The sequence below is a fragment of the Lycorma delicatula genome, chromosome 5 (assembly GCF_047948215.1).
Source record: "Lycorma delicatula isolate Av1 chromosome 5, ASM4794821v1, whole genome shotgun sequence".
NCBI lineage: Eukaryota > Metazoa > Arthropoda > Insecta > Hemiptera > Fulgoridae > Lycorma > Lycorma delicatula.
The window spans coordinates 38644906-38667634 of record NC_134459.1 but is presented as its reverse complement, the minus strand read 5'-3'; the positions used below and the strand labels follow the sequence as shown (position 1 = coordinate 38667634).

The window sequence follows — 22729 nt, the reverse complement described above, 5'->3', positions numbered from 1 at the left end:
GAGATGTAGAAAGTCAATTTTTTTAACCTTGTTTATCATTTTGTTCACATCTTTTCCATTTATGCAATGTTGAAAGCAAGCAAACATTATGAAAATGATTTCTTACTTTATAATCAACTCATTTCCTTTACTATCCACATGTGTGACGTTAATTTCATAACATTAACCTAAACATACATTTTGTAGGTAAGTTAGTGCAATTTAGTTATGAATGTATATTTATATATAAAAGTATATGGTATAAAACCATCACTGGTAAATTTGATTATTTATTGATGAAAATTGCAAGGAAATTAGTCCACTCTAAATCTGCTTCAGACAGTCAGATGGATAGATGGATGAAACACATTTCATATATTTTATAAACATACAGATTTAGTTTTTCATTCTACAACAATATATTTTATTGTTCTCTTTTCTTTTTTTTTAGGTAGGAGCACTTTTGTTAACTGTAAATGGTAATTATCATCGATTTGATGGAGATATAACTGTGTTGGGCCAAGTTATGGCAGCTCTTCCATTAGATATTAAAATTTCAAAATTTATTGTGCTTGGGCACATATTTAGCATTTTGGAAGACACAATAATTATGGGTAATTTTGTGTTCACACTTTTAGCATAGTTAAAATAGGATTTTATTGTTCTATTTTTTGGTAAATTGTTCTGCTCTGTGCTAGAACAAATTTTTTATGCGTAAGATTATATTTCAAGCAAGACAAAATCAGAAAATGATGTATTGTTTCTGTACATATGGTTTTTTTAATAAAATAATCATAGAATTTTCTAATTGTGCAAAATATTGTTTTTAATCAGAAAATTAAAAATAACGTATCTTTTTGTTTTAATCTTTTTTGAATACCTTTAATAATGCTCTTTAATTATTGAAAGAACCAAAAATCGCAGGGTGCTAAATCTTGGGAGGGTGTGGAATAGGTTCAAATTTGAACTTCACAAGAACTTCTGTGGTTGTACATGATGTGTATGGCTGAATATTAATGTGTTACAGAATTATCAGCTCTGTGAATTGTTGAACACCACATACACACATGCCTTATGGTATTTTAACATTTTTATGTATTGCACAGAATTTTCAGTTCACCCATCTTCACGGTAAAGGAAGTCTTTACATGTGTAAGAAGTCATGTACACATGTTCAGAATCCCAGAAAATCTAGATTTTGTTTTACAGAGGGTTGTTTTGAATTTTTTTGATTGTGGCAAACTGTAGTGTCTCTATTCCATGCTCTACCATTTTTCTTCTTGGTCCGTTATAATATTGTTACCTAGTCACAATAACATTACAGAAGCTGTTTACATCATATTTCTTTGTTCTTTCTTCTTTTCTGTGAATTTGCATAGCATCCACTACAAACATATTTTATGGTAACCTAGTCAGGCAATAAAGGTTTTACTTCTTTCAATATGCCTATTTGGGTGGCAATACATTGTTTGATGCAGTGGTCATTTTGAATTGATTGATCCACCTTCTTTTGGTGCTTCTCATCAGTCACAGAAACTAGTCGACCGCAGCTAGGTTCATTCCCAATATTTGCTTTACTAGTTTCAGATACACAAAATTCTATTGCCTATCACAGTACTTCAATCAACACTTTCATCACCTTAAATGGCTCTTAGAAGGTGAAGAGTGTCACTAATGTCAATTTTTTCTGCTGTTAAAAATTTTATCACTGCTTCTTGTTTTAGACGTGTTGACATAACAAGCAGAAAATAAGATAGTTTGGATGAACGAGTTTTGGAATGTTAGTAGTAGAAGAATGTAACTACAAGGTGACAGCAACTGTTACTTTAAGCAAAATTTTGTTCTCTTGTTATGTTCCAGTGTACATTACATTTCAGCTGATTCTCATAAATAAATTCAGATTAGTGAAAAAATGTAAATTGCATACCAGAATTTGGTGGCTGTGCTGCTTATATTTCTTTTATAATTTTTGTGTAGCATTGCAGCCTAATTGTTATTCTTTTTATTTTTTCCTATTACTAAACTAAAGTGACAATAATATTAATTAGTTATTTGGTTCTTTTTTTGTCAGGGATTTTAATTTTGGTGTCAGGTTTTAGTTTTCTAGAGTTTAGGTTTTTCTTTTAATTTAATTTTAAGTTTAATAAAGAAATTAAAGAGCATTTCATGTAACGCTAATGATTAATTCCTATTTATAAATAATAAAAATGTAGAAATAATTTTGAATATTTAGGATTTACATATTTGCTTTATGACAATTCACATCAGTAGTAGTGGATGGTAGTGGTAGAATGACTTATTGACACACCAGATATAATCCATAATTCTTTAATACTATACCAGATGTGTAAATATGAAACTAGAATTTTTGTATAGAAAATACACATTTATTGTATGAAAATGATAAAAAATATTTCATTTGAAATATTGTCCATTGCTAGCTGTAAATATATCCACTTTTCATCACCTGTCACAATTCGATGGAGAAATGATTTTCTTTCCTACGAGCAGCATTTCACTAGTGGTTTTTCTGTTTTCTTGCTTCTTTCATTCAGTTGTGGAATCCATTTTCCCATCTTCTGGATGTTTCCCATGGCTTTCAAACATATAGAGATTGCTTCTTGTGTTTCATTTAATTGATTTACGAGTTGTTGTTGCATTAGAGCATCATCCTCATCCAACAATGCTTGCAATTCAACTGTTTTCAAACTTTTTTGGTGGTCTTCCACATTCTTCGTTTCTCACATCAAAATTGCCACTTTTGAATTTATTAAACCACTCAAAGCACTGTGATTTACCAAGAGAATGCTCACCGTAAGCTTCGACAAGCATTCAATGCAATTGTGCAGCAGTTTTCTTTAAATGGTAACAGAAAATCAATGCTGTCTGCAAATTGTAGTTTGTAAGTACAAAACTCGACATGTTCAACATTAATTAAAACTATACTGTTCTATGAAACTTGTATTGTTGTGAGTTGAAAATCTTTGTTAGTTGTCAAAGAAAGAAAATTGCGCCAATGATGCGGTTTGACAGTAACTACATGAGAGTTAGGAGAACTGGGCAAATTCCAATTTCATATTTACTATAATATTTATTCAAATGACTAAGTATTTTATTTACTTTGTATAGTTTATGTAACTAAACGAAACTGAAAATAGAAACAATAAGTATGTGTGTATTTTCCTGGTAATTTAAAAAAATTAGGCAAGTTATATATTCCAATATGCAGCTTTGTTTTATTTATCATCAGGTATAGGCAGAATTATATCAGAATTAGACAGTGATATAAATAAAATGGAAATAAAATCTTTTGAATTTACGATGCATTGAAGCATTATGGTTTCAGTGTAACTAGTGTAACAGTGTTAAATTGTTAGATAAGAAGTAATACTATATAAGAAACTTAATTATCATTAAATATAAATCTCAAAATATTGTTGAAAATTATTATTTTTTGTGCATGTGGAATGGGGACATACAAAACAAGTCCAAAACTGGACTTGTTTTACTGGCCATCTAAATGACAACTGGCCAAGATAGTTATTCAACACAAGCAGCTTTTATTATCATTAAAAGTTCCAGTTCTGTTTTTATAATCTAGACAAGTTTTATCTGTTAGTTGGTACCACATTTTAATAAATCCATACAAATAGTATTAGTTTTATAGTTACTTTTTTTTAATATATTTTCTTGTTTTGTTTTATTTTTTCTAAGCTTGTTCTATGACTGTAAAGAGTATGTTCAGTAAACCGTTCAAGAAAGATCTACAAGCATATATTTCAAAATTAACTTGGGCCGATTCAACATGTAGCGATTCTATAGCTTGTTTAAATGCTTATCAAGTACGTATGCATATAGATTTTTTTTCTTTAGATTGTCACTGACTTTTATCATCATTAGTTATAATTAAATGGCAACAGCATATGTAGTTATCTGTCCTGGAGCAACTTCAGTAACTGTTGTTACAATAGATACTCGTTTATTAAGCATGGAATTGACCATGGGAACATCCATTCCTAGTGCACATCCTATTATTTTTCAGGGTGGTTGTCCCACTTGTTATGTAACCATCAGGTCGTAAGAGGAGGTCTTGTATATGACTCAAATATTATGTGCTAACAAATATTTTAGTAATTTCTCTCCTTACTTTTAAGTATTTGTTTTCAGAATTTGTTGATCAAACAACTGGAACAGTTTTTTTTTTAACAAGTTATTTTGCTACAATAGAGCTAGCTATATGCTTTTGTATTTAATATTTCTGTTAGAAAAAAATAATAATCATGGAGAGAAAAAAGTAAATCTGTTTTTTTATACTTATATTTAAAAAAGAATAACAAAAGTGTAAAAACAAAATAAATCTAGAGAAATGTAGTAATTTCATAAATGACAGAATTTTATTACCTACTGTAATTTATCCTGGTATAATATTAGTTTTTTTACTTAACAATGTAAGTGATTAATAATTACAGTGTTAAAATGTGATCAGTACTTGTTTCCATTTATTATTTGTAAATTTCATCTGATGTTAATTGTTGGAAGTAAATTGGTATGATACATTATGAGAGTGAAATAACACCAATGTTAATTGACATAATCAAATGTTGGGTGACCTGATGTAGGATACAGATCACTCCTGAAAATCAGCATGAATATAAGGTAAAATGAAATTCTACAAAAAATGATAAATGCTACAAGTAGAAAGAAAAATTACTATTACTCAGAAAATGTTCTAATCATAAATGTTCGCTAATAACAACTGAAAACAGTAAATAAATTTAAAATTATGTTTTTCAACATTTTATAAATATTAACTTTGGACTGTATTGTATGATTGTTTATGTACAGACAACCATATCATGAGAGCATTATGATTTGTTCGTGCTAATTTCAATAGATGGAACTATGAATAAGAAGGGTTTCCTATTAAAAAACTACAATTTATTATTTTATGACTTATAACCTTATTTAACTAAAGTAATTTTTGTTTTTATTTACAGTAATTTAATTTTTCCACTACTGATTTTTTTAAAAATAAATTGTTCAAGTTTCTTGTATTATAGAAAAATAAATCAAATGCATGGTAAATTTACTTAATTGTTCAAAATGTAAATAATTCTTTTTAACTAAGTTTTTGAATTAATACTTTGTATATTAACCATTCTTTACTGTATATGACATACATCTTCCTTTATATATATATATATATGACGTGCATCTTCCTTTAGTTATTATAATAATGTTGATTTGTTTTTAGTTTTACGAGGACTATTTTTTTTTTTTTAAGTAAGGTTTGTTTAATACATATAATACTAGTGAAGATATTGTCAAAAACCTTTTTTTTACTTTACTTTTTACACTTTATGCGACTTTTCTACAAAGTTACCTTGTTTGTTTAAACATTTACCATAGTGTTTTACTAAATTGTTTATGCCCACATCATAGAAATCAGCCAGCTGTGAAGACAACCATCTTCATCCATTGTTTTCATTTTTTTAAACGATATCAAACCACTGACTGCTGAGAAACTCCTTCAGGTTGCACAACAGGTGGTAATCGCTTGGTGCAAGGTCTGGGCTGTATGGAGGGTGGTCCATTTGCTCGTATCCAAAAGAACTGATTAACTCCTAAGAGCAGCAGGATGAGATCATGCATTGTCATGCAGCAATAAAACTCTAGATGACAGTAGGTCATATCGCTTATTCTATATGGTACACCAAAGCTTCATCAAGGTCTCAAAGTGTGCAGTTGAGTTTTTGTCCTTTTGGGCATAAAATTGACTTACAGCGTACCATGTATATCCCAAAACACAGTTGCCCATAATCTTGTGTGTTGATAGTCACTGTTTGGCTTCCACTTTGATTGGTCATGTTGTGTGTCATCATTCCATTGACTACTATTTTGATGCTGTAGAGATGTGAGAGACCCATGTTTCATCTACTGTGACAGTGTAATCCAAAAGTTCATCTTCTTTCTCACTGTATCAGGTTAAAAATGTTAAAGCACTATTTACAGTTAGTAAATCCTTCTTTTACTAACTGTAAAAGAAGGATTTAGGTGTTCTCCTTTTTTGGTGTTCTTCAGAAAGCAGTCTGGGAACCCATCACAAGCACAGTTTTTGAACTGCAATATTTCAGAAACAATTTTGTGTAGCACTCCAACTCCTTTGTATAGACCTTCCAACTTGTGGGAATATCCGTGACAAAGTGGAAATTGTTAATCGCTGGTCTTCATGAATTTATGCATCAACTATGTGCACCAAATCGTTTGTGATTACAGAAGGTCGGCCCAATCAGGTTCATCATGGACATTGTCCTGCTCATCCTTGAACAGTCTTACCCATTTATGCACTGTCACTCATTGAATTAGGCCCTAAAGCTCTCAAATCTGGCAGTGAATGTCTGCTGCTGATACATTCCTTGTAGTAAAAAATTGAATCGCAGACTGTATTTCACAATCGGTCGGCTGCTCAATTATTTGAAACATTGCAACTTCACAATATAAACTGTACACAGTGACACTATGACTGCAAATGGTGTCTGCATTTGTGCAAGGCATGCCAGGAGCCAGGGTGCATCCACATTTTGACAGCCTCACAAAATTTACATAGCTACAGCCAATTGGAGTTACTTAAAAAATAGATAGTAGCATAATATACATTTTTGTGAATATAAATTCAGTTGAGTTGTTTGAATTTTGTTGTTAATAATGGTATATAATCTGCTGTTAAGAATGGTAAATTTGATTAAAATGAGAAATAATAGTAATATTAATAGATTATTCGATGTTTATAGATGTTGATAGTTAGCAACGCTTAATATTTTTTGTTCGCTAGATTTTTATGTTTAGATTTACTATTTAGTAATTTTTGAATAGATTAAAAAAATGTGTATGTACTTTTTTCATGTTATTAAATCATAGCTTTGGAGGTTCTCAAAAACATCTGGAAAATTTGATACTTCTGCTGGAGGTGGTGCCAAAAGCTGGGCAAGACGGTTTTTTATACAGCTTAATGCAATGAATGAAATTGCACGATTACAAGAGGAAGTAACTCAGAGATTGAAACACTTTGGTATAGAAGAATCTAGAGGTCATAATCGGGTTAAATGGGATAAATTCACCAGACCTCTTATCATGAAGGTAAGCAGTATTATGTTATTGCAATATAAATTCATGTTAATTTTTTTGTGTGTTTTTAATTCAATTTATGTTAAAAATGTAGGTGATTTTTTTTTTTTTTTTGTTAATATATCTTCTATTATTATTAATGTTTAATTGAACTGGATTTATAATGAATATCTTATATCATAAAATATATTCTCAAGGTGGAGAGAGTAATTTTTAAATGTAGGGTTGCAAAAGTTTTGTTATTGTGGCTAGTATGCTGATTCTATGGTAGTTGATATTAATAAACATAAATAGAATGAAAATTTTAGATATACTAATTTAAAATTTATTATATAATTCTCAGAAAAAAGATAAATTAGGTTGGAGAATTAAATTAACGACAGTTTTTTTTGCTTGTGGCTATATTTTTAATATGTTTCATCATTTTTAAGGATTTTGTAAAATGTGTTTTGTAGATCGTACTTGCTGGAGCATTTTATCCACACTATTTTGTACGGAGTCAGTCAGGAGGTCAGGTTAATGAAAGTGATGCAGTGAAAGTTTTAGGAGGAAGAGATCCATTCAGTACTGTGTATTTAACAAACTTTCCTCCAAACCAGCCTGGTCCTCTGTATGCTGATGCTATTCGAAAACATTTTTTGGAGTGTGGAGTTCATCCATCTAATATTAAAATTTCATTTGATTGTAGCAGGTAAATAAACTCTACCTGCTAGCATCCATTGGTTTAAATTTGTAAAAAAAAAAGTTTGATTTTGTTTTTTTAAGTATTCTCTTGCTCTTGCAATTCAATTTTCTTATATTTGTATATTTATTTCAGATTATTATTTTTGAACTATGTTAAATTTATTACTACATACCTTATAATGTACTATTTAGTTATTAAACTATTGGTTGAAATGTATTAAATCATGAATGAATAAAATACACGTTTGATGACATAACTAAGGTTGTAAATGATGGTCTAACATAACAAAACAATAGGGAAAGTGAGGAGTAATGTACAATGGTTTCCTGTTGTGTATTTCTTGCAACACACAATCTTGCCAAATCCATCAAAATAAAAGTGATATAAGTTGATCTATTTGTTCACTAATCAGACTATACTGGATCTGTAGTGAACATGCAGCATCTTCACTAAAGTGTGACATTGATAACTTGTAGAGAAGGCAATCTATTTTTGACAAGAAGCTACATATACTGATTTTTTTAATAAGAGAGATATAAACATGATGTGTTCTTGTATTGGCGTAGGTGGTTTGATGAAACATGACGGAAGTTGTGTGCATGGATTAAATGCTGACTAAAATGCTTCGAAGTTCACAATTTTACTTTTATTATCTGAGTATGCTTTATATAATTTGCTTTGTAAGGGTGTTTCAAAGAGGATCCAACCCCTTTGTGTTGACATGAATTTATTATAAAAATATCTTAATAACTTAACTTAACTTAACAACACATGTTTCCTGTGATCCCTATGCAGGTTTGTATGTTTCATAACATTTGCAGCCACTTTTTGTAAAGTTTGCTCAGCAATGTGTGAAATCTCACTTTTAATGTGTCTTCAATTTGTCATGTGTATGAGGATTGTTTTTAAAAACTACACTTTTTAAGTACTCCCAAAGGAAAAAGTCTGCTGGTGTAAGATCTGGGGATCTTGGAGACCACAACCCTTTTGATATCAAACGATGGCCAAAAAATTCCCGTAACATATCCAGCATTTCATTAGCAGTATGACACATTGCGTTATCCTGCTGGAACCAACATTTTTGATTGTGTAAATCTAACATGGCAATAAACTGTTTGATTAAGTTGCGATAAACCACACCATCTATAAATTAGTTAAAAAATAAAGGCCCTAATTACACGATACAGGGAGATCACTCATAAACCACACACCATCTACAGATTTGTCAAGAAATAAAGGCCCTATTACACGATATTGGGAGATCACACAACAAACACCAATTTTATGTGCGTGTAATGGTCGTTCATGAAATACATGAGGATTTTCAGCATTCCATATTTGGCAGTTTTGGCTGTTAATGTATCCATCCAAGTGAAACTATGCCCCGTTGCTGAAATAAAGACTATCCAAAATTTCAGTACCATTGTTATCAACAAAAGAACAAAACTGACGACAATACTGTAAACATTTTCCATGATCTACTTTTTCAGTTCTTGTAATTTTTTAATAGCTGTAAAATCTGTAGGCAGTGAAAGCCCAGCCTGTGAAGATAACTTTCTGAGTGATTTTCTGGGTGAGCAAGTCAAATGTTCTTTCACATCTTCCAGAACTTCTACCATTAACAGTGATAGTCGACCTGTGCTTTTCTGATCATGTACACTTCCATTCACGTGAAATTTATTAATCAAACGGGATATGCTGTTTTATTAGGAACTGAAGAATAGGGAAATTTTATCCGAAACTCATCTTTCACTCGTTTGTAAGATTTATACACGCAATAAATCTCAATAATAAACACACATTTGTCCTTGGAAAACAACGTAGTTAACACAATAGAGACAAATTTATATTGTTGTAGCAATAGTGCATAAGAAGGACATCTCAACTGTTACAAGTTGCTAATCTTGGGTACAGTGTTGCCAACTTACATGTAGAGAGAAATAAAATTTACCTAGGCATGATTTCTACCTTTAATCTTAGAGTTGTCTCCTTTTAGAAATACCCATTATTATTTAATAATTAATGAATTAGCTACTCAAGTATGGTGTTAAACTGCATCATCAAAAATATCTATCTAATCATCCAGTGTGGACTAATTGTACTTGCGAGGGCGAGTCAAAAATTATCTAAACTTGTTCTAGAATTTATTTACATAAAGGTTGGGGTTGAATGTGTACATAAATTTTCTATATAGTCACCACCTCCCTTGTTCATGCACTTGGTTCAGTGGTCCACAAGCTTGCTTATTCCTTCTAAGAAGAAGGTTTTCGATTGGTCAAGAAGCCACTTTTGCACTGCTTCCTGCACATCTAAGCCTGTGGAAAATCAACAACCTCGCAAAGCATCCTTGAGTAGCCCAAACAGATGGAAGTCAGAGGGAGCAAGATCTGGAGTTTAGGAAGGGTGTTCCAGTACCTCAAAATTCAACTTTATAGTTAGAATGGTGAGGTAAGCTGTGGGTAGTGGCACGTGTTGTCAGTCACCGGGATGGTCCAGTGGTTAAACTCATCATCGCAAATCAGCTGATTTCAAAGAGGATAAGGTTCAAATCCTAGTAAAGACAGTTACTTCTATATGGATTTAAATACTAGATCATGGATACCGGTGTTCTTTGGTAGTTGGGTTTCAATTAACCATACATCTCAGGAATGGTTGACCTGAGACTGTACAAGACTAGACTTCATTTACATTCACATACATATCATTCTCATTCATTCTCTGAAGTAATACCTTACAGTGGTTCTGAAGGCTAAACAGAAAAAGAGAGAGGCAGGCGTTATCATGCAACAACACTTTCTTCACAATAGACTTTATGGAAACCGAGATTGTCATATATGATTTGATGGGCAGAACAATGACTGATATTCAAAAAAGACACTTCCTCATCGATGGTAACTCACCTATTTATCAGAACTATCTCTCAAGCTTGCTGAATCTTAGGATAGGAATTTCTCAGTCTTTCTAGAAGAAAAATCCTAAAAAGTAGTTATTCACATTACATAAAGTATGTCACATTACATAAAGTAAAGTAAGGTGATGCTAATGAAATAGCATGACAGATATACCTCTGATTTCTTCTTGTTCCAGTAGCAGTTAACAGTGGTGTAACAAGATATTAGCGTGGAATCAAATCCAGAATTAGATTTTGATTGCAACAAATTTATGATTTATGGGTAGTGTAGATTAAGACTAAATTATTCAACCATATTTACTAGAAAAACTGTTGTTAATAGTATGTAAATCTTTTTAAAAGGTTGTACTGAATGTTACATACATTATTTAATGCTGTATATGTAATTATTTTGTAATTTACACATTTCTGAAATATAAAACGGATTATTTAGATTTTAAAGATAATTTATTGATTGGTAAATGAAAAATATGATAGGGCAGACAGTAACCTAGGGCTAATAGATCATCCACAGAAACACCTTCCAGGTTAATTGAATGCCATTTCATTGAGAAATTTCTTCCATGGCAAAAACCTTTACTGATTTTGCAAGATGGTTAAGATCTGTTTGTAGAATAAAAACTTTGGTATAAAGATGTTCAATTTCTGGTGCAAGAACTGTAATTATATAAGATATATTATTGTGTGGGGAGAATTATGGTACCTTCTCATAATGTAACTTACCTATCCGGTTCATACTTTCTCAATCATGACAGATACATCAGGAGCTATTTTTTTGCCAAATTTTTGTTTGATAATTGTGCTCTTACTTAAGAGCTATTGTGTTCATTGCAATGTAGTGAATCGGAAGTATAAAAATATAGAATTAATCTTTTTAGTGATAAGTTGATATAAATACAAAATATAGGAGCTTTTATTTTATTAGGATGCTTGAAGGTTCTGTATATTTTTGTTCAATAATTTATTATTCTTATGTTTTTCCTTTATTTCTTTGTTTTAGTAAAGTTTATATTGAGTTTAAAGGTTCAGCAATAGAAAATAAACAAGCAGAAGGCAGTGATGACAGAAAGTTTACTTATGCTATACCTGGTAAAATATCCATGGCAGTTTATCGAGCTTTAAAAATGAGACATTATAACAGTTCTTCAGTGAATATATTAGTTTTACCGTAAGTATTTCGTTTTTAATAAATATTAATTTAAATTACCAGTCTGGATTATATCCTTTTGAACCAATTGCCCCAAGTTAACTGGACTATTAAAAATGCATAAATTAAACATCCCAATGCGACCTTTGATCAAATTTAAATCTGCTCCCTGTAATATTATTTCCAAAATAATACATAAAATTTTTAGGGGAAAAAATTAATTTACTTGATATACGAGGGCTATTCAGAAAGTAAGGAACGTTTTGGAATTTTAAAAAACCAAGTACAAGAAAAACTTTTTATTATATACATGTGAAAGAGGGACTAAAATACTACTTTTCAACATAATCACCATACAAATTTAGGCACTTATCATAGCGGTAGACAAGCTTTGAAATTCCTGTGTCATAGAATTTTGCCGCCTGTGATCTCAACCACTCAGTGACGCACCCATCTTGCACAAAATTTGTGGTAGCCTAGCTTCTGTGAAACAATTTCAAACAATAAAGTCCGTGAAACTTGTGGGGAACATAGAGAAAGCTCAGTTATTGTGAAACGGTGATTTTCACGAATCTTTTCGTCAACTTTGGAGACCAGATCGTCAGTCACAATGCTCGGACGTCCACTCTTCTCTTTATCGTGAACGTTTGTTCGGCCATTTTTAAACTGAATGCACCACTTCCTGACAGAACTTTCACTCATTACGTTGTTCCCGTACACTTCACACAGTTCCCAATGAATTTCTATTGGTTTTAAGTTTTTTATCAACAAAAAACGAATCACAGATCGCACCTCACAATTGGCTAGATTTTTGATTGCAGCACACATTTCAAATTTGTATATTAAAAATACGGGCAGTGCGGAGATGTTCCCGTTGTCACGGCTGGACGCTGACTGAGGTGCCGAGCACGAGCACACCAATATATATGCAATTAGTGTGCACCTGGCGGCATCAGGTGGAAACGTTCCTTACTTTCTGAATAGCCCTCGTATTTAATATAGAAAATGATTACGAATTAACAAATAAATTTAAAAAATTTAAAAACATTTTTAAAGGTTAAGGACCTTTTTAAAGGTTAAAGGTTAGGACTTATTTTTAATTATTAATTATTTTTTTTTTAATACATATCAACAGAACTATTGTGAATTTTGAAACATACTATATGCAAAAATATACCTTACCTGTGGGAATTCCTCTAACAGTAATTCTGTCAGAAGTATGTATTCTTAAAATCCTGTAAACACAGGATTTTTAGAATAAAGTAGTGCATGACGCATCAGATAAATTTATGTATTTTAAAAACACATAAATTTTAGGTTTGAAAACGGTATTTTGTAGATATTCTCATTATACAGAGCATTCCAAATTGCATGGTAATCTCTCAGGAAATGATTCTATAGCCAAAAATAAGAAAAAAATTAGCAAGTTTTGGCTCATGAAACATTTAGTTCACCTTTCTTCTCCCTCTGTGAAGTTAAATCTTACTAAAATTTTGGGGTAGAAATTGAGGGGTAAATTTGGAACTTCCTTATGGTTTTTGATCTAAGAGATTGATTAAAAGAGGTCCTAGATCACTCACTTAGGTTTTAAGAAAAACAGGGTAAAACATGAAAAATTTTTGAATTAATTTTATAAATTCTACACGGATTGTTTATACTATTATTTTTGTTTTAAATATTTTATTATGTGGTTAATAGGTTTGTATACTGGTTTAAGTATTTCTTTACTGTAAGTTTTAATAATGTTTTCAATGATGTTATTAGTGTATAAATATTTTATGTACATTTTTGTACTCTTTTGTATCTTTTTGTATTTTGTTTGTATGGTAGTTATTTTGTAATTATGTTTTGAAATATAAAATAGTTGTTTTTTTATAAATATTATTAAAGTAGTAACATATCCATTTTCAATCTCAATATTTTTTATGATGTTTATCATAAAGCGTTAAATATTTAACAATTTTTTTTTTTAATTTAAAGATTTTTTTATTTCATTATTTAACTTTTCTTTGTTATTAAGTATGTATTTGATAGCTCTATTAATCATATTCATATGAGTGTTAATTTTATAAGATCAAGGGTGATTGAATTTTTTATGAATTTATTTTGAGATGTAGGTTTTCTAATATACTGATTTTTCAGTTTGCTGCCATTGTTTATTTTGATACTGATATTTAAATAATTTAACATTCTATTATTATGTATTTCAAATGTGAATTTTAAATTTTCATTATACGAATTTAATTTGTTTAAAATTATTAGATGTTCATTGTTTATTTACCTGGTTATATAAAATGAGAATATAATCAACATATAGTGTCCATATTAAAACTATGTATATGAGTGATGCTATTACTAATTTACTCTTAAAATCCTGTAAATATATTTCTGATGTAATTGCTGGTATATGGAAATCCCATGAAATAAACAATCTGTGTGGAATTTATAAAAGTAAATGTAATGATGTATTGGTCATGTAAAAACAAATAAATCCTTTAAAACTAGATTTCTTGAACATTATATAAATTACAAAAATAATAAGGTTTATCTAATGTGGCAGACCATGTAATAAACGATAAACATTCTACTTCTGATATTAATTCAGATTTAGAAATTAATAAAGATGAAATAAAATTAAATTTATTAGAAAATATTACATATATATAATTACAAACAAATTTCAATTTGACAAACCACCAGACAATGTTTGAGGCAGATGGTCTTATAAAAACTGTAACAGATAGCAGCACACATGTAAATTAATATGCAGATTTCATTATTTTAGTATTTTTATTTTAAAATTTTTATTATGCAATAATGGAATTATTTTAATCATGGCTGAGGATGCAGGGTCTTGCTTAAGTACTTTCATGAAAAAATTAAGGCAAGATCTATCTTATCTCAATATTCTGCACTAGGAATAGAATTTATATATATATATATATATATATATATATGAGGGTAAGTGAATTATTACCCACAATTATATATATATAGTAGACACCTTTTACTTCCTTGAGTACCAATATCATCAATATTAAACAAACTACCAAATAAAGTAATTGAACAATATTTTTTAAGTAAGAGGCATTTTTCAGTCCTTTGATCACATTCAGTCTTGATCAATTTAAATAAGTTTTAATGCAGTAACACTATTTTTCTGAAAAAAATGTATCTGTCTTATGGATTGAGATCAAATGCTTTATAGAATGGGATTGAGAATGTAACATCAATGTAACCAGCATAACAGTTGTGAGTTTTCTCTTGATATTGTGTTGACTTAAACTACTTATTGGTTTATCATTTTATGTTTAAATTTGTAAATATAGTATTTTTTAAATTCTAATTAATTCTAGTTTTGTTATAATCACAGATGTTCATAATGTGTGTTTATAAACTAATAATAAAACACATGAGATACAATCTGTTTAAAAAACATTGCAAGATAGATTCTACAAAATATATGATTGCAATTCGATAGTAGACTTAAAAATATGGCCTCCATAAATTCAAAGCTGTGTTTTATTTTGCATTGTTTTCTGTTTATGATGGATACAATTTACATTAGGAAGATTATTAACATGTTAATATTTTGATAGGATTGAATATGTATTATTATTTTTGTAGACCACAAGAAGCTAAACAGCAAATGGAAAAAATTATGGAAGCTAACTTGAAGAAGAAACAAGAAGATAAAGCATCACTTTTGCCTTCAATTGTGACAAATTTTATTGAGATCCGTGTCAGTCATGTAAGTATTTCTGTAATGGAAAATATAGCAGGATATTAACACAAATGAAGTAGGACCTGAATGCGGCAGTATGCATTTATTGATATTTTACTGAATTTAAGAAAATTCAATGCTTGATGAATTTAAGTAATGTATATTTTACCTTGAGTAACATTTGTGCTCATCTGTTTTTCCTCTTAACACATTGCTGTAGACCTTGTGAAATTGTGGAAAATGGTTATATATAGTCTACAGAGTTTTTTCTTTGAAAGTAAGTACAATTGCTTCATTTAGTTCCTCAAATGTGATTGGTTTCGTGGCCTTTCAACTTACAAAAGGAAAATTTCTATAGGCATGAGATCTTGTGATCTTTATACCATTATCTTGAAATCTTGTCTTCTGATCTCTTTGCATAAGACTCCGCAGTAACTAATTGATAGTAGCATATTGCAGTGTTGCATCATCATACTGAAAGTACAGAATTTCAAAATTATTGAAATTCACTTGCAGCCATTAAACAGTGAAGGTAAGCAGATACCTCTCTCTTATCATTAAATTTACTAAAATTTATGGTCCTAGCATTTCTTGGCATAATCTATTCCAAATTGTTTCACCAGGCTGGTTCAACAGAGTTCCAAGACAAATTTTGTTTTCTGGATGCCACTGATACAATTGTGCTGTCTTTATAGACAAATAATTAAAAGGATGCTTTGTCATTTAAAAAAATATTAAAAAGTAGGTTATGATTTCCTTATTTGATTTAATTCAACAACATTCCAAAAACTGCAACTTGCTACTAGAATCACTTATCTCATTATTTATTTAGTGTGAAACATTAAAAATTTTTCCTGGTGTTGAAGTTTTGGAACTGACATCTTGAAATATCTTGTTCAGCAGCAAGCTTCCTTTCTTATCGATTCAAACCAAATATCACAGACTCAGGGTGGTGATGTTAAAATTGTCTGAAATCTGTCTAGTGGTTTCAGTAAATTTTTTGGCAGTGAAAATGGGAAAAATATTTTAAAAATTCCATTACAAAAGAAATTTGTCTTTTTTTTCTATCTACAGATATTAACATATAAAGGATCATTTTGTAAAACTGTTGTTTAAATAGGAAACAATCATAACTTTTTCATGTATGAAAATGCACAGAAGTTAATATTCTGAATAAAATTATAGTGGTTTAATGAAAAAGAAGGTAAAAGCAAAAGTAATAAATCTATAACATAAATATACGTACAGCCACTTTTTTATTACTACATGTCTGATCATTTTCCTGTTACTTTGTGTCTGCCTCACCACCATGTGCAGTTTGTACAAAAAGTTAGGGTCTGTACCTTTTTTACAACTGTGGTGTGCATTTGTGCTAATACTTTGTGACAACTTCATTCATTTTAATATATATTTTAATTAAATATAATATATATTTTTTTTATTTAAATATTAATAATATATATATATATATATTTATTTATTTTAATACATATTTTAATTTATATTTTTATTTTTGTCTATAATTTTTTTTTTATGTTCTTATACTTTCCAAGTAACTATACTTACATTTTACAAGTTTTTATTAAATTAAATTCCAGTAGCATCAAGAGGCTGTGTCAATGTGCCTGACTTTTTTTGCTATAATTGTATAAATAATACTGTCAAAAACAAAGAAACATTACAGAATTTGTAAATATATATATATATTGCATATTTTGGTGTGAATTTAGGTAACAAAGACCAGTCTTAAGCTTTTCATAATGCTTGTTCAGTGTGTGTTGAAGAACTCACCAGGAGGATTCCATTGAAATTTTAGGTTTAAAGTTGAAGGAAAAATTTTATCAGCTCTGGCACTTTTTTTACTGGTTTAGGAACAGAGAAAAAGAGATAATCAATATTTTTCTAAAGAAAATGCATTAGTTTACTGTAATGGTCTACCTAGACTCGAGGAACAATTCCATGTTGACTGCAAGGTTTCTGAATGGAGACATTTCATTAATTTGTTGAAAAGAAGTCTTAAGGCAGTTCTGCACAATGAAAGTAAGCTCACTTCTTTACCAGCAGGGCATTCTGTTCATTTGAAAGAGTGTTACAAAAATCTCGAGTTACTTTTAATTAAACTTTGGTAGAAGAATCAAGGTTGGATAATTTATGACAATATATATCCATAATTTTTGTGCAAGTGGAATAGTCATGTTAGAAAGCAGCACTATAATAAAAGAGAATAACGCACTGGATTAGTCTGGTGGTGAACTTGTCATTGCAAATCAGCTGACTTTAAATAAAGTTGAGAGTTCTAAGGTTCAAATTCTAGTAAAGGTAGTTACTTTTTTATATGGATTTGAATTCTAGATCATGGATACCAGTGGTTCTTTGGTGGTGGGATTTCAATAAATCGCACATCTCAGGAATGGTCAACCTGAGACCATACAAGACTACACTTTATTTACATTCATACATATCATTCTCATTCATCCTCTGAAGTAATACTTTACGGTGGTTGCAGAGGCTAAACAGAAAAAGGAAGGTAATAAAAAAGAATGGCCTTCAAGACAAACCTTAAAAGTTGGATTTGAAAAACATTGAAAGAGAAAGTTTAGTAAAACCAAGAAAAATTGCTTTCTCCATTACATATTAAACTAGGGTTAATGAAACAGTTTGTTAAGGCATTAGAAAAGGTGGAGAGTGTTTCAAGTATCTTTGCAGACAGTTTCCAGATTTATCAAAAATAAAAAATAAAGGAGGGTGTTTTTGTTGGACTGGATATAAGGAAGCTTATGAAAGGTGAAATATTTGAATCTAAAATGGAAGAAGAAGAAAAACAAGCTTGAAAAGTCTTCAAGGATCTAATTACAAAATTCCTTGGCAACAAAAAAGATGATTATAAAAATATTGTACAAAATATGTTTCAAAAATTCAAAGATTTAGACTGTAAAATGAGCCTAAGGAACATGTTCTAGATTTGCACCTCAAATACTTTCCTGAAAATCTTTGTGCAGTAAGTGATAAGTCGGAGGAAAGATTCCACCAAGACATCAAAGAAATAGAGAGGAGATTCCAAGGGATATACTATGCTAACTGACTATTGTTGGGTGTTAAAAGGGGACAATCTGCTGTGATACCATAGATGAAGAACCAAGAGAAACTTTGAAACAAAAAAAAAATTTAAGGAGTTTTTAGGACATAAATAATACTTTACTGTGTTTTCATTAGATTTAATGATATTTTAAAGTAGGTTTGTTTTTCATATCACTTGTAATTAAATTTAAAGTTGGTTTTATATTTTTTTTTAAATTGTTGAAACCTTTTGTAAAAAATCCTTGTGTGATTGGGAAAAAAATTGAGGTCATATTTGGATTCAGTGCCTAAAAATACATAAGAATCAACTATCAAATTGAAAATAATTTTCTGATCTTTAAAAAACTGTTAACATATTATATAGAATAACAACATCTTTTATAAACAACAATAATGATATAATTAAATTGCAGCAGGATTGTGATCAGCTGTTTTAATTCCATTCATTGCACTCTTGTTAAACATTTTAAGAAGTAAAAATACATGAATAGGAAAAATACAGTGAAGCAAACTGTAGTGCATTCATTGAGTAGAAAAAATAAAAGCTAACCAACTGTGCGTGTAAGAGTTGAAGGCTATCATGGTATGCTGTTTTATAGTACGATATGCCTGACAAAATTATTTATATATATTATTTTTGTTATTATGATGTGTTTGATTGTTAAGCTGTAGTTTGCAGTTATTTTTTAAATGATGAATTTTAAAAAGATATAAAACTGGTACTTAAGAAATACCACTGTTAACAATGGTGCCAACTCACTGTCAGTTTGTAAACAAATTTTACAGTGATGTCAAAACTCTTAATGAGTTACTGAACATGCTATATTAGTTAAAAGTTCTGATTCAAATTGTTAAATATTTATATTTCATGTTAGTGGTCTCTTGAAAGTGTTAAAAAATTTAATAAAAAAAATTTAAAAATAACTCATATTCACACTTTTATATTTTAATAAAAATAGATATTTTTTTGACTTTTTTTTAATTTAACTTATAAAGAATAAATTTCACTCTGTCTAATGATTGCCATTCATAGGAAAGTTCTATAATGGGTTTCCAACAATCATTTGTGCTTCATGAGGTCAACCGAGATAATGATTTATCCAATTTCCAGGATAACATTTCATATATTTTATTTATTTACGTTTTAAAATGATTTATTTAATCTATGTGAGATTTTGTTCACTTTTCAACATTATCTCCAACAACATGAATTTATTTATCCTTTCTCTGATTCAGCTTATGCCCTCTGCAAAGAAATTTTTGTCTTTATGTCAGTGTCAAGTTAGCATATTTATTATTGTTACCATTAAACTTCTTATAATGTAGCATTTCCTTAAGCAGACCAAACAAATAAATGGAAATCTAATTGGGGCCAAGTCAGGACTGTGTGGGGTTGAGGTAGTACTTCCTGATGCAATTTGTCAGTGGTTTCTTGAGTTACCTGATCCATGTGGGGGCTAGTCATTATTTTGAAGTAGAATGAGACTTTTGTGCTGAGATCCAGATGTTTTTACAACACTACTGGCCTCACTTTGTTGATAAGCATGTCACAGAATGTGCACTATTTATTGTTTGGTGATCTTGTAGAAAATCAACAAAAACCGGACCCTTTGCATCTCAAAAGATTGATTTTTCTTGATGATTGGTGGGTTCAGAATTTTTTCTTGACAGGTTTTTCTTTTTGTATGCTTCCACTTCATGCTCTGTCTTCTAGATTCCAGTTCATATCAGTGAATCCAAGTCCCATTAGAGGTTAGAATATTGTCCAAAAAAGCTTCACCTTCTTGCTGATACCATTATGTCAGTTCTTTGCACATGTGAACTGTAATCTGTTGGTCTTCTTGAATGATAGAGTCTATGTGAGTTTCAAGGGCTGGAGTTGAAACTTCACTTGAACATCTGGAAACTGGTGCTTGTTGACAGTCACTGAAGTTCAGTTGTCTTTAAATTTTTCTACCTGTTTATAAAAATTTCTGTGATTATAAAGTTTTATCTGTTCTGTTTGGTGACCAAAACAGGTGACCAAAAGTCATCACAGGATTATAAACTTACTGTTCTGAAAGTATCATCACCCTCTTGCCAACTGTTTTGTCTCCATAGCTATTGAATAGCTATTGTAGTGTCTTAATTATTGAATGACCTTGTAGATGGGAAAGTTTTTACACAAAGCTGATTGATTCTGAACTTTGTATTCCTTAATAAACATATTAAACAAATGTACTACTGTTTATTATTGTTTTTTTAAAGTAAAAATTTACATACTTATTAATTGTTGAACTATTTTTTTTTTATCAAGATTGAATTTTTATTAATTTCTATAATGCATTAACTAACATTTGATTGTTTAATTTCTATTTTTTTTCATCGAATTTTCATACAATCAGGGAAAATTATTAATTTATTATCAATTATTTTTTTACATAGAAAGTACATTCTTCTAATATTTCATACACGGTAGCACTCATTATTTGACTTTATTACCACAAATCTTAATGTAAATCTTTTGATACAGAGGGCTTCATAATAGTTTAATTGTAATGAAAAGAAAGTCTGTAGTGTTTCTTGTGATTGTAATTTGGGCAAAATGTTTCATTTACTCCTTCCTTTGACAAAGGTGTCATTCAGCATTCAGAAAGCTGAATGAAATTAATTTTGTCACATTCTTATATTTATGGTTGAATGCCTCGTCTATGAATCATGAGACCTTGCTGTTGGTGAGGGGGCTTGAGTGCTCAGGGATACAGAGTAGCTGGACCGAAGGTGCAACCATATCGGAGAGGTATCTGTTGAGAGCCAGACTAAGGAATGATTCCTGAAAGAGGGCAGCAGCTCTTTCAGTAGTTGTTAGGGGCGTGAGTCACAATGACTTAAACGGCTATATCAACATCACTCAGTCCTCTGAGTACTGCGCAACTGAAAGCAATGGGAAACTACAGCTGCTTTTTTTTCCAAGAAAATGTGGCTCTCTGCATTTTCACATAGCAATAATGGAGGCGCCTTCCTTGGTAAAATATTCTGGAGGTAAACTAGTCCCCCGTTCGGATCTCCGGGTGGGGACTACTAAGGAAGGGGTCACCAGAAAATTCAAAAATAACATTCTACAAGTTGGAGCGTGGAATGTTAGAAGTTTTAAAAAGGTTGGTAGGTTAGAAAATTTAAAGAGAGAAATGGTTAGGATAACTGTAGATGTAGTGGGAATTAGTGAGTTTCGGTGGGAAGAGGAAAACTACTTTTGGTCAGGTGATTTTAGAATAATTAATTAACTCAGCTTCAAATAATGGGCAGGCAGGAGTAGGTTTTGTAATGAACAAGAAGATATTGAAGAGAGTAGAGTATTTCAAAATGCATAGCAATAGAATCATTGTAATAAGGATAAAATCAAAACCTAAACCGACAACAATTGTTAACGTCTATATGCTTACAAGCCCCCATGATGATGATGAGGTAGAGTGTGTATACAAAGAAATTAATGAAGCAATTAAACACATAAAAGGAGATGAAAATTTAATAATAGTTGAGATTGGAATGCAAGCAATGGAAAAGACAAGGAAGAAAATAGTGGGTGAATACGGACTGGGCAAAAGGAATGAAAGAGGGGACTGACTTATAGAGTTTTGCACGAAGTATAATTTAGTGATTGCCAACACCCAGTTTAAAAATTATAATAAAAGAATATACACATGGAAAAAGTCAGGCAATACTGCAAGGTATCAGATAGATTATATCATGGTTAAGGAAAGATTAGCTTAACCAACTCGTTGACTGCAAAACTTACCCTGAAGCAGACATTGATAGCGACCATAATTTGGTGGTAATGAAATGTAGATTGGGGTTTAAAAACCTGAAGAAAAGGTGTCAGATGAATCGGTGGAATTTAGAGATGCTTGAGGAAGAGGAGGTAAAGAAGATTTTTGAGGAGTACATCGCAAGAGGTCTGAGTAAAAAAGATAAGGTAGAAAATGTAAAAGAAGAATAGGAGAATGTTAAAAAGGAAATTCTTAAATAAGCAGAAGCAAACTTAGGCCGAATAAAGAGAATTTGTAGAAAACCTTGGGTTCAGACGATATATTGCAGCTGATG

The 22729-nt window shown here is 30.4% G+C and overlaps 1 protein-coding gene across 2 annotated transcripts in view; it reads left to right on the top strand.

Moving 5' to 3' along the window:
* Window positions 1-22729, top strand: part of spn-E (tudor domain containing 9 protein spindle E) — a 119260-nt gene that overhangs the window by 49360 nt on the left and 47171 nt on the right. For both annotated transcript variants that reach the window (XM_075365926.1, XM_075365925.1), the window contains exons 11-16: window positions 431-593; window positions 3694-3821; window positions 6898-7116; window positions 7560-7795; window positions 11701-11868; window positions 15475-15598. In XM_075365926.1, the coding sequence (XP_075222041.1) occupies window positions 431-593; window positions 3694-3821; window positions 6898-7116; window positions 7560-7795; window positions 11701-11868; window positions 15475-15598 (1038 nt within the window). The remainder of the gene's footprint in view (window positions 1-430; window positions 594-3693; window positions 3822-6897; window positions 7117-7559; window positions 7796-11700; window positions 11869-15474; window positions 15599-22729) is intronic.